General features: G+C 44.4%; 1 protein-coding gene across 9 annotated transcripts in view; it reads left to right on the plus strand.

Moving 5' to 3' along the window:
* The window catches only part of dgkh (diacylglycerol kinase, eta), a 640,503-nt gene that overhangs the window by 470,031 nt on the left and 149,266 nt on the right, over positions 1 to 21,206 (plus strand). For all 9 annotated transcript variants that reach the window (XR_010975789.1, XR_010975788.1, XR_010975790.1 and 6 more), the window contains one exon: positions 12,482 to 12,578. Coding sequence is in view for 6 of the 9 variants with exons in the window: in XM_068040243.1 (XP_067896344.1) it covers positions 12,482 to 12,578 (97 nt within the window). In the remaining 3 variants the exon portion in view is untranslated. The remainder of the gene's footprint in view (positions 1 to 12,481; positions 12,579 to 21,206) is intronic.

Genomic DNA, 21,206 nt, shown 5'->3' on the forward strand with positions numbered 1-21,206 from the left:
CTGTCTTATGTGGGCTTGGGTTTTTCTGATACCAACATGTCCAGCTATTTGAATCTCATGGGCTATTCTCAATATTTCCTTATGGTACCTCGGCGGCACTACTACCTGGTGAACCACTGTCCACTCATCATCTGCAGGTCTGTGAGAAGGTCTCCACTTCCTCATCACCTCATTCTTTAAATTGTAGCATTCTGGAACTCCCTCTCTTTCAGCTTCAGTTTAGGCATCAGTTTGGGCTTCAGGGTCATCCGTCTGCAGTGCCAGTTCAGCCTCCTCTGACGGAGTTTGTTTGGCCTTGGACCGGGTCGCCACACAGTCAGGGAAAATGCCAGGACCTTTTCCTGTAACTGCTCTGACTCCCTGGCCTTGTTCAGTCTCTCTAAGACCACTGGGGAAGCTACCACCTTCGCCCCCACCAGATCATTACCAAGGAGCAGGTTGACCCCGTCCACAGGTAAACTAGGGACAATCCCCATGGTTACCGGTCCTGAAATAAGGTCGTGCTGCAGGTGCACCCAATATAAAGGTACGGGCATATACCTTCCCCTGATACCGTTTACTAATACTTTGGCATTCAGTGCTCTCTCGGCGGGAAAGCTCATGCCTTATCCCAGCAGAAGGGATTGGTCTGCCTCTGTATCCCTAAGTATGATTTTGGGCTTACTCGCCTCACTTGAGGGGTAAAGGGTCACTTTTTCTCTGGTCACAAAATCCTGGAAACTCTCAGGGATTTTGTTAAACTTTCCCACACTCTCAGCAGTAGATTTACTGAGTCTTAATGCTGCAGTTAAATTCACAGCTTGGTCCGCTGTGCTTTCCACCAGGGCCCCTTTTCCTGCACTGGTCTGGTGTACCCTAATTAGTCCTATGGATTGTCCCAATAACTTCCAGCAGTCAGCTCAAAGGTGACCTGTCTTGTTACAATGCAAACATACAGGCTTTCGGGTGTCACTCCTGTTCTCAGCACTTCCTTTTTGGCTTCCTCCCATCACCCTCCCACCTTCTATCCTTTTCAGGTTTTATGAGGTGACCAGGGAAAGGTTTCCCTTGGGACAAGGGCTTGTGAACAAGTGTATAATTATCAGCCAGGCTTGCTGCCTGCCTGGCTCTTGGAACCTTTTGCTCCTCCACGTGGTTCCTTAAGGAAAGGGGAAGCGAGTTTTTGAACTCCTCAAGAAGGTTTTCCTAGGTGGACTCTATCTTAAGTGCCCTTATCCATTGGTCGAAAGCGAGTTGCTTAACTCTTTTGAACTCAATGTAAGTTTGTTCAGGCTGCTTTCGGTGAGTTCAGAATTTTTGGCAGTACGCCCCTGGTACCAGCTCATATGCGCTCAGGATAGCATTTTTGGTCATCTCATAGTCTGATGAACACTCGTCAGGCAATAGGGAATAAATCTCATGGGCTTTTCCTGTTATTTGCTTTGCAGTAGCAGGGTCTGGCACTCTGCTGGCCACTTCGACTGTTTTGCAAGCTTTTCAAATGAGATGAAAAATGCTTCCACATCTCCTTCATTGAACTTTGGTATCAGTTGGGAGAACTTTAAGAGCTCAGCACTCGGTCCTGAGCTAGGGGTAGTTCCCACACTCGTGGTGCCTTCACTGGGTACATTGTGTCTTCTCTTATTCAGTTCGAGCTGCCTTAACTTGAATTCCCTGTCTTCCTTCCATTGCTGGAATTCTCTCTCCCTTTCTTTCTCCCTTTCCTGGAAAGCTTTTTCTTTCTCCCTTTTTCTTTGAATTCTAGCTCCAGCCTCCGTTGTTCCTACAGTGTCTTGTCTAATGCTATTCTGTCTATTTCGGATTCTATGCCGGTCTCTGGTTCTTCAATGTCAATTTTAAAATGGTTGGCCACAAGTTTTATGACTTTGGGTTTCCTAGCTTTTGGGCGGATAGTAATCTCTAAGTGCCTAGCTATACTCCTTAACTCTTGAACAGATAGGGCTTTTAAACTGTCCCAATTTACTTCACTCTGTTCTAGGAAGGTACTGGCCTCGAATGTGGACATTTTTGTACTTTAGCACTGAAAACCACAAGAAAACCTGCATCAACGTTTTTAAATTATTGCTCGGGATCAATTTGATTTCCCACTTCCAATTTCTCATTTGTCTTTGGGTTTGATCCCAGATGTGAGCCCCCAAAGTTCTGTTATGCTCAGGTGCGAAGAGGTCGAAGGGATTCTCAGCAGGTCTGGCAGCATCTGTGGAGAGAGAAGCAGAGTTAACGTTTCAGGTCAGTGACCCTTCTTCAGAACAAGCAGATATTAGAAACGTGAAAGGTTTTAAGCGAGTAAACCGGGGTGGGACAAGAAATAGCAAAGGAGAAGGTGTAGATAGGACAAGGTCACAGAGAATAACCGACCAGAAGGTCATGGAGCAATGGCAAACAATATGTTAATGGTGTGTGAAAGACAGATTTGTACTAATGCTTTGTCTTTCAACACATCATTAACATATTGTTTGCCATTGCTCCATGACCTTCTGGTCAGTTATTCTCTGTGACCTTGTCCTATCTACACCTTCTCCTTTGCAATTTCTTGCCCCACCCCGGTTTACTCGCTTAAAACCTTTCACGTTTCTAATATCTGCTTGTTCTGAAGAAGGGTCACTGACCTGAAACGTTAACTCTGCTTCTCTCTCCACAGATGCTGCCAGACCAGCTGAGTATTTCCAGCATTTCTTGTTCTTATTTCAGATTTCCAGCATCCGTAGTATTTTGCGTTTATATTATCGAAGGGATTCTCTCTCTTTTCTCTCTCATTATTTGACCACAAGAGGATTAATTTTTTTTAAGTGGATGCACTGGCCAATTCAGTAGGTGTTTGGTTCTTGTTATGATCATAACAAGTAAGTAATCAATCGGACAGGTTTTCTTGAGTTTATCAAAGAAAGAGGTTAACGTTACTATACTTAAACCGAACTAAAGAAAATAATAAACTATGCATCAGCTTTCACATGCACGCACACACTAGAGGTTCACACACACATGAATAGGTTACAGAGTGGGGAAGGGTAGATTGGTCAAGTTAGAGTCCATAGTGTTACAACCGAGGCGGGAACAATGCACTGTCAATTCAGACCTATCACCCCACAGGTCGCAACGTTATTAAAGTTTCAGAAAACCGTCAAATTAAAAACTCTAGTGACCCCCAGAATAAAACTGATCAAACCAGGTATCTTTAGACAACAACAAATTAACTGTTTATTAAAACGAAATCTTAAACACTATTAAGATAAACCTATGTCTAAAGACCTTATAACTTCTTATTTTAACTTAACTCCCCCATTCACACACACACACACTCAAAAATAAACAGTTAACCATTTTTTTAAATGATGTTTTAAAAAATAGCTGTTACTTAACAATAAATAAATAACTGGGTTATAAGTCTTTGTAGGTTACGTTCCAGATGGGTGAGGTATCCTAGTGTAAAAACAATTAGATGCCACTTGAAGTCTCCACGCGAATTTGATGAACAGTTTTTTAGTAGATGGGCATTCAAAGCATTTTGGCTGCAGCAGGCGTCACACAGTTCTTTAAACAAGGAGTATAGCAATGGGTCCACTCGGATTTTAAAACCAGCAGTCTCTCAGTCGAAGCTTTACTCCAGCAATACAATTGGTCTCTTCAAAGGGTTTTTTTCCTCCTTAGGCAATTAACATGGCCTGTAGCTCATTGTAGAATTTCTGCTGTGAGAAATAGATAGCTCCTTCCTCCAGTCAGCATGCTTCGCTGGTGTCTCTCAAAAACTGGTTTTAGCTGGTTTTTCCACACACAAATTGAAACATTATACCATGTGACCTCCTCACGCTCCTGCTGTCGCCAAGGTAACAGGTGCAGCTGGCACACTGCCTCAGTAATCTAAAATTTCTATCTCTGTCTCAAAGGTACACTGTTTTAATCTGAGGAGAAAGTAAATACAGTTCTGTGACAATAGAAAAAAAAGGGGTATGCAATCTGTGGAGTTTGGTGATTTGGCTGGCTTCTAGCTGAATTCAGTGGTCCTGAGGCTTTTAGTTTGAAGACATAGTTGACTAATTCGGTGGGTCTCTTGGAGACAGCGATGCAGATGGTTTCCTCCAACGGGGTTTCTGATTGTTGCTGGAGTGTGCAGCTATGGTCAGTCAGCAGACAGAGTTCGAAGCTTGCAAGCTGGAATAGAGAGGGGGGGGGACCCCTACTTGGGTCTGCATGTGTCAGAGTCCTGATGCTTCTCAACCTGCTGCAGAGAACACCAGCTTAAAACCACAGATGGGGGAGCTTGTCACATGACAGTCTCCCAGTGATTCAGGCATGATAGTTGACAGTGTATTTCTCCTTGCTAAAGAGAACAGGCAGTTTCGTTAAACTTCCTGGGCCTTGGTTCTTTCTGGGATATGAGCAGACATTTTGTCTTCACAGGCCTTGCAATGTAGGATACAGTGTTGCAAATTAGGTGGCCATCTTAAGCTGCTAGCAAACTCATCTTTTATCTGTTCCTTTTTAAATTTCTTTAAAAAAATATAAATTAAGGTCTCCAGTCAGTGATTAAAGAAAATTTTGTTGGCGTGACACCACCCTAAAGTTTGCTGAAAGATGGAAGAACTAAGTGAGCGAAGGGGTTCCATAGTTTTGAGGTTCTGCCAAAGACCTAGTTCTGAACAAGAATGCAAACTGGAGATCTTGTCCTCCCTCAGATGGGGAAAGTAAGGAGCTGATTTCAAGATTATGGGGAATTAGGGAGAATAACGAGTATATCAGGCAAGCTATTCACAGTTCTAAAGGAACAACAGAGGAAAGTTGAGTGGAGCACTCACTGTAATAAAATAAAAGCAAAATACTGCGGTGGCTGGAAATCTAAAATAAAACAAAAATGCTGGAAATACTCAGAAGGTCAGTTAGTATTTGTGGAGAGGGAAGTAGAGTTAATGGGCTGGATTTTCCCGGTCCCGTGGAGATGGGGTTAGAGGTGGTGGGGGGGCCAGGAAAATAGAGGGGAGCCGCGTCGGGATGGATTCCTCACAAATTCACACCTCTGGGGGACTTTCCCATGGCAGGCTGGGAACCGCATTGGCTTCCCGCTCCACTGAAGTGGGCAGCCAATTAATCCAATTAAAGTCCCACTCCGGGGTCATTTTACACCAGCACTGGTATTTTACTGACATCTGAGCAGCTCCCCATCTTGTGTGGTGGCCGCCAGCACAATTGAGGCAAGCTCCTGGCAGGAGGCCAAAGGAGACAGAGGCGCCATGCCTCAATGACGGGGTCGCGAGGATGAAAGGCCGTAGCCCCTCCGTGCAAAGGCCCCTCCAACCCAATGATGGTACCAGCTTTGGGCCTTTTAATTTATAACATATGCAGATAGCTGAAGGCATCTCTATATTGAGGCACCTCTCCCAGTGGGGCTGCTGGCCTGACATCGCTACGGCCCTCTGATTGGACCTCCAGCCTCAGGAAATTGCCTACCGTCCCTAATAGGATGACGATCGTGGAGGTGGCCAATTAAGAGGCCACCTCCCTGTAGGTTGCGCCGGTAACTGTGCTGATGACATGGGCGGGTTGAGGATCCCCATATGGGCCCGACATTGGGCTCCTGACCTCACTGGAAACTCCAGCCCAATGTTTCATCTTGATGATCTTTCATCGCAATTGGAAGAAATTAGAGATTTAACGGTTTATTAGCAAGTACAGCGGAGGGGAGGAAAGAACACCTGTCATAGCGTGATGGGTAAGAATGGCAAAAGAGGTGATGTTGCAAGACATTTACTTACTATATTAATATTGATAACATACAGAAAGAAAGGTTGAAATACAGATAGTTTGGAAGCTGGCAACCAGAGGATGGCCTCCCCTTAGCTGGCAAGCTTTTTCTTGTACCTTGTGCAGGACTATAAGAGGGTTGCTCAGAGAACCTGCCCAGACAGGAGAGCAGGACTCAACACGTCTGCTTTTTGGAGATAACGGAGTTGTTGAAAGGAAAAAAAAAGGAAGCCGAGCTCCTTGTCGGTAAATTTACCAATGGAGGAGTTGCAGAACTTTCATTTAAAGGGGAGTTTGTGCTAACCGTTTTAACCCTGGGTTGGCTTGCTGAACCTCGACCAAGGATGTCCTGCTGAACACTCCTTTGGCTCCTCTAAATTCCCGAAGAAGGTTTCAAATAACCAGATAGTAAGGTCATCCGTCTGCAGTGCCAGTTCAGCCTCCTCCGACAGAGCTTGTTTGGCCATGTACTGGATCACCACAGTCAGGGAAAATGCCAGGGACGTTTTCCTGTAACTGCTCTGTCTCCCTGACCTTGTTCAGTCTCTCTAAGACCACTAGGGAAGCTACCACCTTCGCCCCCGCCAGCTCATTACCAAGGAGCAGGTTGACCCCCTCCACTGGTAAACTAGGGACAATCCCCACAGTTAGCGGTGCTGAAATAAGGTCGCACTCCAGGTGCACCCGATATAAAAGTATGGGCATATACCTTCCGCGGATACCATTTACTAATACTTTAGCATTCAATGTCCTCTCTGGGGGTAAGTTCATGCCTTTTCCCAGCAGAAGGGATTGGGTGGCCCCTGTATGCCTAAGTATGACTATGGGCTTACTCACCTCACTCAAGGGGTATGGGGTCACTTTTTTCCTCTGGACACAAAATCCTGGTAATTATCAGGGATTTTATTACATTTTCCCACACTTACAGCAGTGCTTCTATTGGGTTTTAATGCCGCAGTTAAAGCCACAGCCTGGTCTGCTGTGCTTTTCATCAGGGCCCCTTTTCCTGCACTGCTCTGGTGTACTGTGACTATCCTATGGGATTTCCCAGTAACTTCCAGCAGTCAGCTTGAAGGTGACCTGCCTTGTTACAATGGAAACATTCAGGCTTGCAGGCGTCACTCCTGTTCTCAGCACTTCCTTTTTGGCCTGAGGAGGATCCCCTGTGTTTCCAGCTTTCCCTTCTTGCCCACAGCTGTTCATCCTCCTATCACCCTCTCACCTTCTATCCTTTTCAGGTTTTAGGAGATGACTAGGAAAAGATTTCCCTTTGGGGAAAGGGCTTGTGAACAAGTGTATAATTATCAGCCAGGATTGCTGCCTGCCTGGCTCTTGGAACCTTTTGTTCCTCCATGTGGTTTCTTAAGGAAAGGGGAAGTGAGTTTTTGAACTCCTCGAGAAGGATCATCACAGTTAGTGGTCCTGAAATAAGGTCGCACTCCAGGTGCACCCGATATAAAAGTATGGGCATATACCTTCCGCCGATACCATTTACTAATACTTTAGCATTCAATGTACTCTCTGGGGGTTTCATAAGTGGACTCTAAAGTGCCTGCATCCACTGGTCAAAAGCAAGCTGCTAACTCTTTCATGCTTGAGGTGAGTTTAGTCAGGCTACTTTCAGAGGGTTCAGACATTTTGGTGGTATGCCTCTGGTATTACCTCGTATGCACTCAGGATAGCATTTTTATTCATCTCATAGTCTGATGAACTCTCATCAGGCAACAGCGAATAAACCTCTTGGGCTTTTCCTGTTAGTTTGCTTTGCAATAACAGTATCCATCTCTCTACTGGCCACATCAGTTGTTTTGCAAGCTTTTCAAAAGAGGTGCAAAATGCTTCCATCCCCCTCATTAAACTTTGGTATCAGTTGAGAGAACTTTTAGTGTTCAGCACCCGGTCCTGAGCTAGGGGTAGCTTCCTCACTAGCGGTGCCTTCAACTGGTTGTATTGGGTCTTTCCGTAGTTGGAGCTGCCTTAACTCCCTTTTCTCCTCCTCCTTCTGGAAATCTCTTTCTTTTTCCTTTTCCTGGAATTCTCTTTTTATCTCTCTTTCCTGAAATTCTAATTCTAGTCTTCTTTGTTCGAGCTGTATCTTAGCTAATGTTACTTTGTTTCAGATTCTGTGCCTGTCTCCGGTTCTTCTGTGCCAATTTTAAAATAGTTGGCCATAAGTTTTAGGATTTTGGGTTTCCTAGCCTTTGGACGGGCATTAATCTTTAAGCGCCTAGATATATTCCTCAACTCTTCAACGGATAAGGCTTTTAAACTGGCCCAGGTTACTTCACTCTGTTCTAGAAAGGTACTGACCTCGAATGTGGACATTTTTGTACTCTAGCACTGAAAACTACAAGAAAACCTGCATTGAAGTTTTTAAATTATTGTTAGGGATCAATTTGATTTCCCACTTCCAATTTCTCATTTGTCTTTGGGTTTCAGCCCAGACATGAGCCCCCAAATTTCTGTTACGGTCAGGTGTGGAGAGGTCAAAGGGCTTCTCCCTCTTTTCCCTCTCCTATTTGACCATAACAGGTTTAATTCTTTTTTAAAATAGATGTACTGGCCAATTCAGTAGGTGTTTGATTACTTACTTGCTATGATCATAACAAGAACCAATTGGACAGGTTTTCTTGAGTTAACAAAGAAAGAGGTTAACTTTATTGTACCAAAGTGAACTAATAAAAATAATAAACAACGTGCCAGCTCTCTCTCACATGCACTCTGGAGGTTTACACACACACAAATGGGTTACAGAGTGGGGAAAGGAAGATTGATCGAGTTAGAATTCATAGATAAAAAGGGGTATACAGTCTGTGGCGTTTGGTGATTCGGCTGGCTTCTAGCTGAATTTGGTGGGCCTGAGGCTTTTAGTTTGAAGAGGCAGATGACTGGGTTGGTGGGTCTCTTGGAGACAGCGATGCAGATGATTTCCTCCAGTGGGGTTTCTGATTGTAGCCGGTGTATGCAAAAGTGGTCAGTCAACAGGTTGGATTTGAAAGCTTTCAAGCTGGAATGGAGAGAGAGAGAGAGAGAGAGACCCCCCATTTGGGTCTGCATGCGCAGAGCCCAGTTGCCTCTCCACTGTCAGCTGCAGAAAGACAGAAGCTTAAAACCACAGATGGGGAGGGGCTTGTCATATGACAGTCACTCAATCATTCAAACATAGCAGTTAGTAGTATTTCGCTCTTGCTAAAAAGAACAGGTAGTTCTTTTAAACTTCCTGGGTCTTGCTTCTTGCTGGGGCAAGCCTTGCAGTGTAGGATACAGTGTTGCAAATTAGGTAGCCATCTAAAGCTGCCAGCAAAGTCATCCTTTTAGCTGGTCTTTTGAAAAATGTCTTTTGAAAAATATAAATTCAGAGCTCCAGTCAGTGGACCCAAGAAAATCATCACCCAACAAAGCACATCGGCGTAATTAAAGGGGAGGTAGTGAGGCCAAGGATGTCAGGACATGAGAAAGAACTGAGTATCAAGCCATCGAAATTAAGTGGCATTGGCTGTTGATGAACTTGAGAATCATGAACAAATTGGTGTCTTTTTAAGATTTGGAAATCAGATGGTGAACCATCAGCTTCAGCACTTATGAGACGATGCTATGCATCATGAATCCATGAACATAACTGTGGTGAGAGGTCATATTGTGAAGATTCATGAAAGCACTGCATATATGGTTTTCAGTCTCTTCATATGAAGTTCCAAGTATGGCTATATATACAGATATGCATTTAATAATCAATAATGTAATGCAGTTCAGAAACTGCAATAGCACATCGCCTTCTGTCTCTCTCTCTTTGTCCTCATACAGCCTTCTGTGTTTTACCCTACATACCCAAGCTCCCCTCGACACACTTCCCCAAGGATAGGAGAACCCATAGTTCCCCCTTTCTACGTCCCTTTCCCTCTATTATTGCAGTGCAACACTAACTTTTTTTTTTACCCAGAGGGTGGTTAGAATCTGGAACACACTGCCTGAAGAGATGGTAGAGGCAGGAACCCTCACAACATTTAAGAAGTATTTAGATGAGCACTTGAAATGCCATAGCATACAAGGCTATGGGCCACGTGCTAGAAAACGGAATTAGAATAATTAGGTGCTTGATGGCCGGCACAGACACGTTGGACCGAAGGGCCTGTTTCTGCACTGTATGACTCTATGACTCTAAGTGCTGCAAGGTTTGGAGCTATCCAGCGCAATGACAAAGTATTCACCCAAGTATTTGAGACCAGAGGGCATAACATAGGCAAAACAATTACCAGTGGAATGGCCATTCTGAAAGAAATGCTGGTGATCACTGGTTAGTCCAGACCTCTCCCAAGTGTTATATGAAAGTTAAGCAGTGATGCTTTTTTAATAATATTCCATATCTGAAGAATTACCAACATTAGGGCAGTAATAGAAATACACTTCCCATGTAATTGGTATTTTAGAAGGAAATACCAATGTAAGGGTACTAATAGAAGAAATTGGTAATATAAAGGCAGTAGTACAAAGGCAGCAATGAAAGGAAGTAGTAATGTTAAAAGTGAGAGAATCTGCATTTATATAGCACCTTTCATGACCTCAGGGTATCTTGAAGCGCTTTACAATTAATAAAATATTTTTGAAATGTCATCTCTGTTGTAATGTAGGACCATGAGGACAGTAAATAGGAGGAAATATCAATGCATGGACAGTAATTGAAAGAAATATCAAATTAGGGACAGTAATTTAAAGGGTAAGAGCAAATAGTTTTCATAGAGATAGGGGAAAAGGAGATTTGGAGAAGGAAAGAGATAAAATGGGTGTATGTTTGAAGGCGCACATGTGGAAGGCAATGGGAGGAGTACTATTGACAATAGATGTCTTGCTGAACTCAAGAGCTTGGAGGATTTGTCAGTGTCGATGAGGATGAACCATAATGGTCAAGCCAGATGGAGCAATGGAGGGATGTTTGTTACCAGGATTATCAAAATTAAAGTCAGAGAGGAAAGTGTTAGATATTGTTGCAAGGGACAGAAGAGGATTCAAATAAGTCACAAAAGACAGCTTAGGCATGGGACCAGGTGCTGATACTAGCGCAGTAAAAAGTGGCTCTAATAGTGAATTAGAGAAGATGTAGGCAGAGAAAATGTGGCTGGGGGTGATTTAAACTGGGGGCGGCACAGTGGCGCAGTGGTTAGCACCACAGCCGCACAGCTCCAGCGACCCGGGTTCAATTCTGGGTACTGCCTGTGTGGAGTTTGCAAGTTCTCCCTGTGTCTGCGTGGGTTTCCTCCGGGTGCTTCGGTTTCCTCCCACATGCCAAAGACTTGCAGGTTGGTAGGTAAATTGGCCATTATAAATTGCCCCTAGTATAGGTAGGTGGTAGGGAAATGTGGGGATGTGGTAGGAATATGGAATTAGTGTAGGATTAGTATAAGTGGGTGGTTGATGGTCGGCACAGACTCGGTGGGCCGAAGGGCCTGTTTCAGTGCTGTATCTCTAAATAAAAAAAATAATAAAAATAAAAAATAAAATAAAAAACTGATCAGGGCTAAAGGCAGAATAATTAAGAGAGTAAATTTAGTACAAGACCTGACCATGAGAACTGTGTGGTGTGAAACCCTCCATTGCCAATTTGAATTGCATCACATATGGCACCTGTACAGGCACAAGAGTGAAAGCTGCAGTGGGACCAAGGAGAGGGAGCAAAAAGAGTTCCCCAACATCATCCCGATTGCCTGACTTTGTAAGGTGCATTCTAAAGGCTCTGCCTTTTGTACAGAGTTTTACCAGACAACAGTTCAGTGAAAATCTGTTTGTCCTGATTCGCAACTGTCATTAAAATGAACTAGAAAATTGGGAGCACTGTAAATCAGGTGCGTTGACCTTCACACCAAATTTGCCAATCCATGGTCCCATTGCATAAGACACCATGCCTTACAAAATTTACCATTCAATAGTAGCAAACTTTAAAACAAACAGAAAAATCACCTGATTTCCATGCAAAATAATATACTTATCACGTAAGAACAGGAATAGGTCATTCTGCCCTTTGGGCCTGTTCCTCCATTCAGTTAGATAAGGTTGATCTGTATATCCAGTTATCTGTCTTGATTCTGTATCTCTTAATACTCTTTTCTAACAACAATCTTGCAGCCTCTGTTTTGAAATTTTCAATTGACCTAGCCTCATGACTCATGATTATTAACTTATGTAGGATAGAGAAATTGTCATTTAAAGTATGGGATCTGGGGCTAATTTAAGACTCCACTCTCCGCCCTGAACCTTCCTAATGATATGCATCGATCATGTAATTGGGGCTAGAGTTTTGTAGCCCGCTCATCGCTGCCATTCTCACAACTGGCGAAGCTTAGTATTGGGAAGCAAAGTCTCGCAAGAATACTCCCAATATGGCGGAGATACATTTCATTAATACAGTGGAAGCTACCAGAAAGCCTCAGTGCAAAGTTTTAACTGATCTGTTTGACTGTGTAAAAATGACCTTGATTTCAAAAAAATGTAAAACCATCAGACCTTTTCCAAATGATGAATAATGTCCATCATATTCACCAAAAGTAGTACAATCGGCAGAACTCAAAATGATCAAGACACTAACCTTAAAAAAACTCTGTATTGATACAGAGGAATCACTGTCTTTTTTCCTGAGATCAATTGTCAGTCAGTGGCAAAGCCCTTTTGTTTCATATGTGGCCACAAAAATAATGAAATATTAGCGAAACACTCCCGTGCCTTTCTGAATATTCTCTTAACTTTTTTTGTTTAGAAGCCGGACCAAGAATATGATGTGGTATGGTGTGCTTGGCACCAAAGAGTTACTCCAACGAACCTATAAGAACTTAGAACAAAAGGTGCAACTTGAGGTAATGCTTTGTATCTTCCACAGTGTTAAACCTGTCAAACCACAACAAGACTCTGTCAACTCAAATGATACAATCATATTAAAAGATAATTAAATCCCTTTAATAATGGAATGTACTTGTCATATCTGGGTATCCGTATCAAGGGAGTTTCACCTGAAGAGTTCTTTCAACAACTAACTGCATTGGGACTGTTTAAAACTTCAGTGTAACCAAGTTTGTGGTTTGTTACAACAGGCATTTGTGTTCTAATATCTGAAAGAGTTGGAATTATGATAGTACTGTCACCTTAATTTGTCTTCATTTTCAGGTCCTCTCCATATATCTTTGGTTTAGACTCCCCCTAAGTCAGCATTCTAATCATGAGTAGTTGTGCTCCTGTCCATTCAAGAATTGTATTGGACCCCTCCAGGCAGTACTCACAGGGTGGGGTGGAATCTTACCACCTTTAGGGATTTTCAGAGATCAGGACCAAAAGTGGGTCCCGATCCCTCCCCTGGTGGTGCCTGGCTGCCCACCTGCCCAATCTTGCTGAAGGTGGCTAATTAAGTGGCTGCCTCCAGGAGCGCTATCCAGTTGAGGAAGGCGGGTGGGACAGGCACCCGGCTGGTCCAGTGGGAGGGCCCGCAGCTTTGTCCTGTTGGCAGCCCCGCTGGGAAAGGTGGGCACTGCTGCAGCAGGCAGGAGAATGCGAGGGTGCCTCAAGATGGAGGCGTTCTCCGAAAATCCAGGAAACTTTTAAATTATATGTGGCCACAGCTGCCATGCCATCATTGTGGAAGGGGACCCACTCCACAGGAAGGCCTATTGCTGCAGCTCTGGCCCTGTGGCAGAAGCCACTCTGGGGTGTTGTGGAGGGTAAATAAAGGAGGGTTGCTGCCAGGAGGCCGCCTCCAGGGACCTGCTGGGCTTCACATGCAGCGTGGGCCTGTCCGGCACTGCTAAGATTCCGGCAACATCTCCAATCTGGCCCCAAGTAGCCAGTTAATTGGCACTAATTATATACCTGCTGCTGCCGGGCAGGTAGCCACTTCCATTGCTCACCCACCTCTGGCAAGATCAGCAAGAATACATCAGGTGGCCGACCCAATACACTATTTTCAAAATTTCTCTCCCCCCCCCACCCCCCCCCCTCTCCCCGCCTGCCACCAAAGCTGCCTCCGCACGACTGGTAGGATTCTGCCAACAGCATCTGATGTGACTTCCTCTTGTGCAGCAAATATTTCCTGGTCAGCATCACATCTACTCAATTCTCCAGTTTATTCATTCCACTCCTCTGTTCCTGTAAAAAGTTCCAAAGGCACCTTCTGTTGTCTTATTAGCTTTTTGACAGTCAGGAAAAGACCAGCTGCTCCATCAAGCCCACCCCAAACCTTGATGGCTGGAGCATCATGCTTAAACTCTTCCTTATCACCCCATCCCCAGTAGCTATGTAATCTATGATAAAAAAAGACACCATGGAAGAAAAACTAGTAAGTGTCCAAGCCAACATTCCTCTGTCAATCAACACCACCGGAAACCACATCATCCAGTTGCTGTTAATGGGATTTTGCTGTGTGAAAATTGACTGCACTTTAAAGTAAGACGTTGTATGAGAAGTAATTTGAGGTGTTTCTGTGAGGTGTGATGAGTCGCTATATAAATACCAGTTTGTTCTAACAAGTTTACGATTTGTACCAGCTACAATAAGACCTTTCCCAGGTTAACCAGACGTATTTAATGTTTCCTCAGCACCCATTCCCCCTCCTTCCTTCCTTTGTCAATTTTATCATCACTGTCCATTCTTCTGAAGTCTTTGAGGCCTTTTTTATTTGATCTCAGGATATGGTCAACACTGGCAAGATTGAATTTATTGCCATCCCTAGTTGCTGGTTTACAATAACAAGAACTTCCCAAATGACCATTCTTCATGTATAATCCAAGACACTGTTGGCAGGCGATTTGACTACGGGAGTTCATTCGAATGAAACACAGCCCTGTCCTCATCCAGAGTCTCTGCAGGTGTACTTCCAACAGGGGTTGATGGATGGGATTCAGGAATGGAAACCCAACTCAGTTTTTTAATTCTTCCTGCCCTCTAGTTTCTAAGACTAATTGTTTTGACCTTCACTGCTGAGGTCAGCTAACTTGGGACAGACCAGGAATTTGAACCTGCCTTCCTGAAGGATTCAGCTACTCACTAGTGCCTTGGTTTTGGAGTATGAAGTGGATGATGTGAGTAAGACTTTCCACCATGACTGGGCCAAATGCTGAATAGGCACAGCTCTCTGCAAAAAATGCAAGGCTGAATTTTCATGCTTGCATCCCGATCCCGCCACTGGGATGAAATGTGGGGTGGGAACCCACAAATGCTGGCAACAGGACTCGGCGGGCAATTTTGAAGGAAAATTAAGGGCAGTGGATGGGCTCCCGCGTCTGGAGGGCCAATAGTAGGCCTTCCACCAATCAAAGATCAGCAGCCCCACTGTCAGAGGTGGGAGGTGCTGAAGTAGGTAGGGAGGTGCGAGGTTGCCCCCATTCCCGGTCATCAGCCACAAATCAGGTAAGTAAGAAGGACAGATGTGTTAGAGCCTTCAGACATAAGGGGGAAAGCCCCTCACATTAATGGGCACTGTGGCGGTTGCACCCGATTCTTAGAGAGGAGGCTTCAAAATAGTAGGGAGCTTCTAGCTCTGATGTCTGCCCGCCCTGCCGCTGGGAGATCACCACAGTTTCATGGACTGCCTTCTGATGTGACCAGCATCCCATGTGCCAGATTGAAAATCCAATCGCATTGGAAGAGTGCCCATAATTAAGCCCTTAAGGAGCTTAAATGCCTGTTCAGCATTTGGCCCAGTCATGGTGGAAAGTCTTACTCACATCATCCACTTCATAATCGGTTACCTGGCTAGGCAGGTAACCATTCTTGCTGTCAATTTGACTCCTCCATAATCCTGTGGAGGTGGGAATGTGTTGTGGAGCCGATCCGACCAGATTTTCCTCCCGTTTTCAGTCCCCCCCACTGCCTCCAGTCCCGCCGCCATGGGCCATTGAAAATTTAGCCTACAGATTCAAAAGCCAGAGAAAGCAAGGCTTTTTTGTAAACGATACACTTTCAAAGTCAGCATAAACGCCATTGTTGTTTGGAGGAATACAGTCAAGCTCATCGACTTCAACAAATAGTGGATTCTGAAGAGAAAAGCTTGAACACTTGTCTCATTTTGAAGATCCTGGCCTCACCCAGTGGAACCATTTTGTAGATAAAACTGGGAATTAATATTTGTTGCCAATCCCGAGTTGGCCTGAAGGCATGAAGTGTCAGTCACGTAATTTGGGATTGGAGTCACCTGTAGGTCAGACCAGATAGCTGGGTGACGGGTTCCCTTCTTTGAAAGACATTAATGAACTACTTGGGTTTCACAGCAATTTGGTAGCTTTTGTGTTCATTTTTCTGGTTCTAATTAATTCAGTTTCACAATTTACCATGGTGGGATTTGAACTCTGGGTTGCTAGTCTACTGCCATAACCACTGGACCACCACATTCTTAATTATTCCAAAAGTAATAATTATTCCAAGAGATTTGCTGTGGTGAGCCACCTACAAGTCCACCCAGACAGCTGGCATGGGACCCATCCTCAGATGCTGCGCAGGTAATCCTCAGTGACTAGAGATAGCTGGAGTTGGGGGCAGTGAGATGGGACACAAGTACTGGTGAGTGCCTTGGAATGTCTTTCTATGTTAAAGATGTTATATAAATGCAAATTGTTGCTTGTTATCACACTTAGAGCGTGGTGTACTGTTTCATAACCAGTGAGGTCAGACTATGAAGATTCTATGAAGATTCTTGGAGTAGGGCAAAACGATAGGCAGGAAAAGTTTGCAAGAGTCATGTAAAAGAAACACTTCCTTCCCTCCCCAAACATTTCCTATCACTTCACTGAAATGTGAAAGGAAAGAATTTGGATGGATCTGTGCCTGAGCATAAGGTTAACTTTGTTCGCCTTCGTTGTGAAGTGGATGCTCTGAGCTGCTGGTCTTTTGTGTTTTGTACTGTCCTGCAAAGCAAATAGGACTGAATGTTTGGACATTTGGACAAACTTGTGAACAGCAAGGAGTTTGGCATCTCATCTGTTTCGCCAGCTGCTGCCTTTAAATTCATGACTTAGTTGCAAGTGACAAGACAACATTGCATGAAAATGAAATTGTCAGAAAAAAAGTTCCACATCTCTGAATCTTGTCCATTATCTGAACATCAGATTACCCAGCACATCGAGCAATCAGTGTAATATCTTCAGGTCCATGGAAATGAATGGGAGAGGAGGTCTGAGACTTTTGCCCTTTGAGAGAGGAGGTACAGGGCATGTCTTCCACCAAGACAAAGAAGTGGGAGAACTCTTGAAGGCAGAGGTTTTTTTTTAGCTTTGCGCAACGTCCATTCCCTTGCATTCTGTTAATTCTTCGTGATCATGGTGGCTTTGTCTGGTGAAATACCCCTGATCAGAGTCAGTTTTTGGCAAGGTGGCACAACACTAGAGGCCACTGGAAATTATCTACAGTAATTGAATTCAAGCAAGTGCTGTAGAACACACAGCTTTAATGTCAGTGTTGGATAGACACCTTGGTTCTATTGAAGAGCCTTTTAGAAAGACCAGAAGAATTGCATTTATATAACACATTTCACAACCTCAGGGCATGCCAAATCTTTTTACAATCAATGAAGTACCTTTTTGAAGTGTAGTCATTGTTGTAATGTAGGAAATTTACATACGATCATGTTGGGTCCAAATATATCCAGGCCAGATACAGTGTCAGATACTTCACCAGAATCACAGCGGCTGTTATCATTTATAATATAAACAGAAAATGCTGGAAATACTCAGCAGGTCAGACTGCATCTGTGGAGAGAGAAACAGAGTTAATGTTTGGTTGATGACTTCATCAGAACATATTATAATTATTAGAGGTACTATAGTTTATCTGACTTGGATCCAAAGACCAATGTGGATTATGTTATTCATTTCTTGGGGCAAGGTTTCCCTCTGTGTTGTGAGATCTTGTGTAAGGTTACTATCTCTTTAATTCTGAAGTAGTCTCCCCCCCGCTGTCACCCCCCATGCTCAGTGCTTAACATCTCAGTTGTTGCATTTTGATGAGGAAATAGGTATTAAAACAGCAAGAGATAAACTGTGTGGGAGGGTGGGGTGAAGGGAGGGGTTGTCCTGTGGGAACTGAGGTAACATTACCTTACGGCAGAGGAGTTCTGAGACTTGACCCTTTGAGAGAGGAGGTGCAGGATTTTACTGCATGCATTTTGTCATTTAAAAATTCATAATTTATAAAATTTTATAAACCCTTACTTTGAATATTTCAAGTTTAAGTGGAGCATTCTGTGGGTACCTAATAACCAAATTGTGCAATCAGAATGATGTGTTTACCCAGCCGAAATCTATTATAAATATAGGATTTATAATGGGGAAAAAACTGACACAAACAGGACAACATGAAGTCAGGTATATAGACAGGAAGAGTGCATAGATGTAAGGTATTTAATACAGTATCGCTATAAATATCTTTGATGGGCGGATGATATTATAAGCCAGGTCTCCAAGCATGCGAGATACCAAAATAGAAGGCATGGAAAATTATAAAGAAGTGTGCAACTACATCTGGAATGAATTAGTTCTTTTAGATAACTGGACCAGTAGGTAGCAGGTTCAATCCATAGAATCACAGAGCATTGCAAAGGAATGTAGGAGCAGGAGTAGGCCATTCAGCCTGTTGAGCCTGCTCCGCCATTCAATTAGATCATGGCTGATCATCGACCTCAACCTCACTTTCCCGTACTATTGCCGTATCAGCACATATGCAGCACACAAGCAAGCTGTTCGGCCGATCGCTCTGTGTCAGTGGTGCTGTCTGCATAACCCGTGTGGCCTAATCAATACTTTCCCTCTTGCTCCCTTTACACTTTAATGTTCCTCTTTTTCAAGCAGCTATCTTAATCCCCTTTTAAGATAATTTAGAGAGTGCAGAAGAGAATTCCACATTCTAACCTTCCTCTGACTAGTGATCCAGAGGCCTGGACTAATGCTCCAGGGTCATGAGTTCAAATCCCACCAGAGTGTCTGGTCTGTAAAACTAGTCTCAGTAATAATGATCATAAAACTACCAGATTGTCATAAAAACCCATCTGGTTCACTCCTGGGAAGGAAAACTACTGTCCTGACCCAGTCTGGCCTACATGTGATTCCAGGCCTATGGCAATGTGGTGATTCTTAACTGTCCTCTGAAATGGCCCAGCAAGCCACTCAGTTGTATCAAACTGCTACAGAAAAGTCAAATAAGAATAAAACCAGATGGACCACCCAGCATTGAGCTAGGCAACAGAAACGACAAAGGCATACCCTGCCCAGTCTACCCTACAAAGCCCACCTCAGTAACATCTGGGGGCTTGTGCCAAAATTGGGAGAGCTGTACCACAGACTAGTTGAGCAACAGCCTGACATAATCATGCTCGGAATCATACCTTACAGACAATGTCCCTGACACCGCCATCACCATCCCTGGGTATGTCCTGTCCTACCAGCTGGATAGGCCCACCAGACATGGCAGCACAGTGGTATACAGTCAGGAGGGAGTGGCCCAGGGAGTCCTCAACATTGACTCCGGACCCCATGAAGTCTCATAGCATCAAGCCAAACACAGGCAAGGAAACCTCCTGCTGATTACCACCTACCGCCCTCCCTCAGCTGATGAATCAGTGCTTCTCCATGTTGAACACCACGTGAAAGAAGCAGTGAGGGTGGATAGGGCACAGAATGTACTCTGGGTGGGGTCTTCAATGTCTATCACAATAAGTGGCTTGGTAACAGCACTACTGACCGAGCTGGCCGAGTCCTGAAAGACATATCTGCCCGACTGAGCCTGCAGCAGGTGGTGAGAGAACCAAGGGGGAAAAAGCTACTGGGTCTCTCCCTCACCAGTCTACCTATCGCAAATGCATCTGTCCATGATAGTATTCGTGGGTGTGACCCCCGCATAGTCCTTGTGGAGACGAAGTCCCGTCTTCATATTAAGGACACATGTTGTGTGGTACTACCACTGTGCTAAATGGGATAGATTCAGAACAGATCTAGCAGCTCAAAATTGGCCATTCATGAGGCGCTGTGGGCTATCAGCAGCAGCAGAATTATATTCGGTCACAATCTGTGCCTCATGGCCCGGCATATCCTTCACTTTACCATTACCATCAAGCCATGGGATCAATCCTGGTTCAATAAGGAGAGCAGGAGAGCATGCCAGGATCAGCACCAGACTTATCTAAAAATGAGGTATCAAGCTAGGGAAGCTGCAGCACAGGACTACGCGCATGCTAAACAGTGGAAGTAGCATGCTATAGACAGAGCTAAGCTATAGACAGAGCTAAACGATCCCACAACCAATGGATCAGATCACATCTGACAGTGAATGGTGATGGACAATTAAACAACTAGTGGGAGGAGGAGGCTGCACAAATATCCCCATCCTCAATGATTACAGGAGCACAGCACATCAGTGCAAAAGACAAGGCTGAAGCATTTGTAACCATCTTCGGCCAGAAGTGCTGAGTGGATGATTCATCTCGACCTCCTCCTGATGTTCCCAGCATCACAGATGGCGGTCTTCAGCCAATGCGATTCATACGATGTCATATCAAGAAACGGCTGAAGGCACTGGATACAGCAAAGGCTATGGGTCCTGACAACATCCCAGATGTAGTACTGAAGACTTGTGCTCCAGAACTGGCCACGCCCCGAGCCAAGCTGTTCTATAACATTGGTATCTACCCGATGATGTAGAAAATTGCCCAGGTGTGTCCTGTCCACAAAAAGCAGGACAAATCCAATCCAGCCAATTACCACCCCTTCAGTCCACCCTCAATCATCAGTAAAGTGATGGAAGGTGTCATTGTCAGTGCTATCAAGTGGTACTCTCACCAACAACCTGCTCACCAATGCTCAGTTTGGATTCCAGCAGGACTACTCAGCTCAGACCTCATTACAGCCTTGGTTCAAACATGGACAAAAGAGCTGAAAAGAGGTGAGGTGAGAGTGAGTGCCCTTGACATCAAGGCACCATTTAACCCAGTGTGGCATCAAGGAGCCTTAGCCCAATTGAAATCAAAAGGAATAAGGAGGAAACACTCTACTGGCTGGAGGCATACCTAGCACAAAGGAAGATGGTTGTGGTTGTTGGAGGCCAGTCATCTCAGCCACAGGTCAGCACAGCAGGAGACCCTCAGGGTAGTGTCCTAGGTTCAACCATCTTCAGCTGCTTCATCAATGACCTTCCCTCCAACATAAGGTCAGAAGTGGGGATGTTCACTGATGATTGCACAGTGTTTCAGTACCATTCGAGACTCCTTAGATACTGAAGCAGTCCATGCCTGCATGCAGCAAGACCTGGACAACATTCATGCTTGGGCTAATAAATAGCATGTAACATTCATGCCTCACGAGTGTCAGGCAATGACCAACTCCAGCAAGAGAGGATCTGACCATGTCCCCTTGACATTTAATAGCATTACCATCACAGAATCACCCACCATTGTAGAATCATAGAAAGTTTGCAGCACAGAAAGAGGCCACTTGGCCCATCATGTCTGTGCCGAT

Source organism: Heterodontus francisci, chromosome 10, assembly GCF_036365525.1.
Source record: "Heterodontus francisci isolate sHetFra1 chromosome 10, sHetFra1.hap1, whole genome shotgun sequence".
In the NCBI taxonomy this organism is placed as follows: domain Eukaryota; kingdom Metazoa; phylum Chordata; class Chondrichthyes; order Heterodontiformes; family Heterodontidae; genus Heterodontus; species Heterodontus francisci.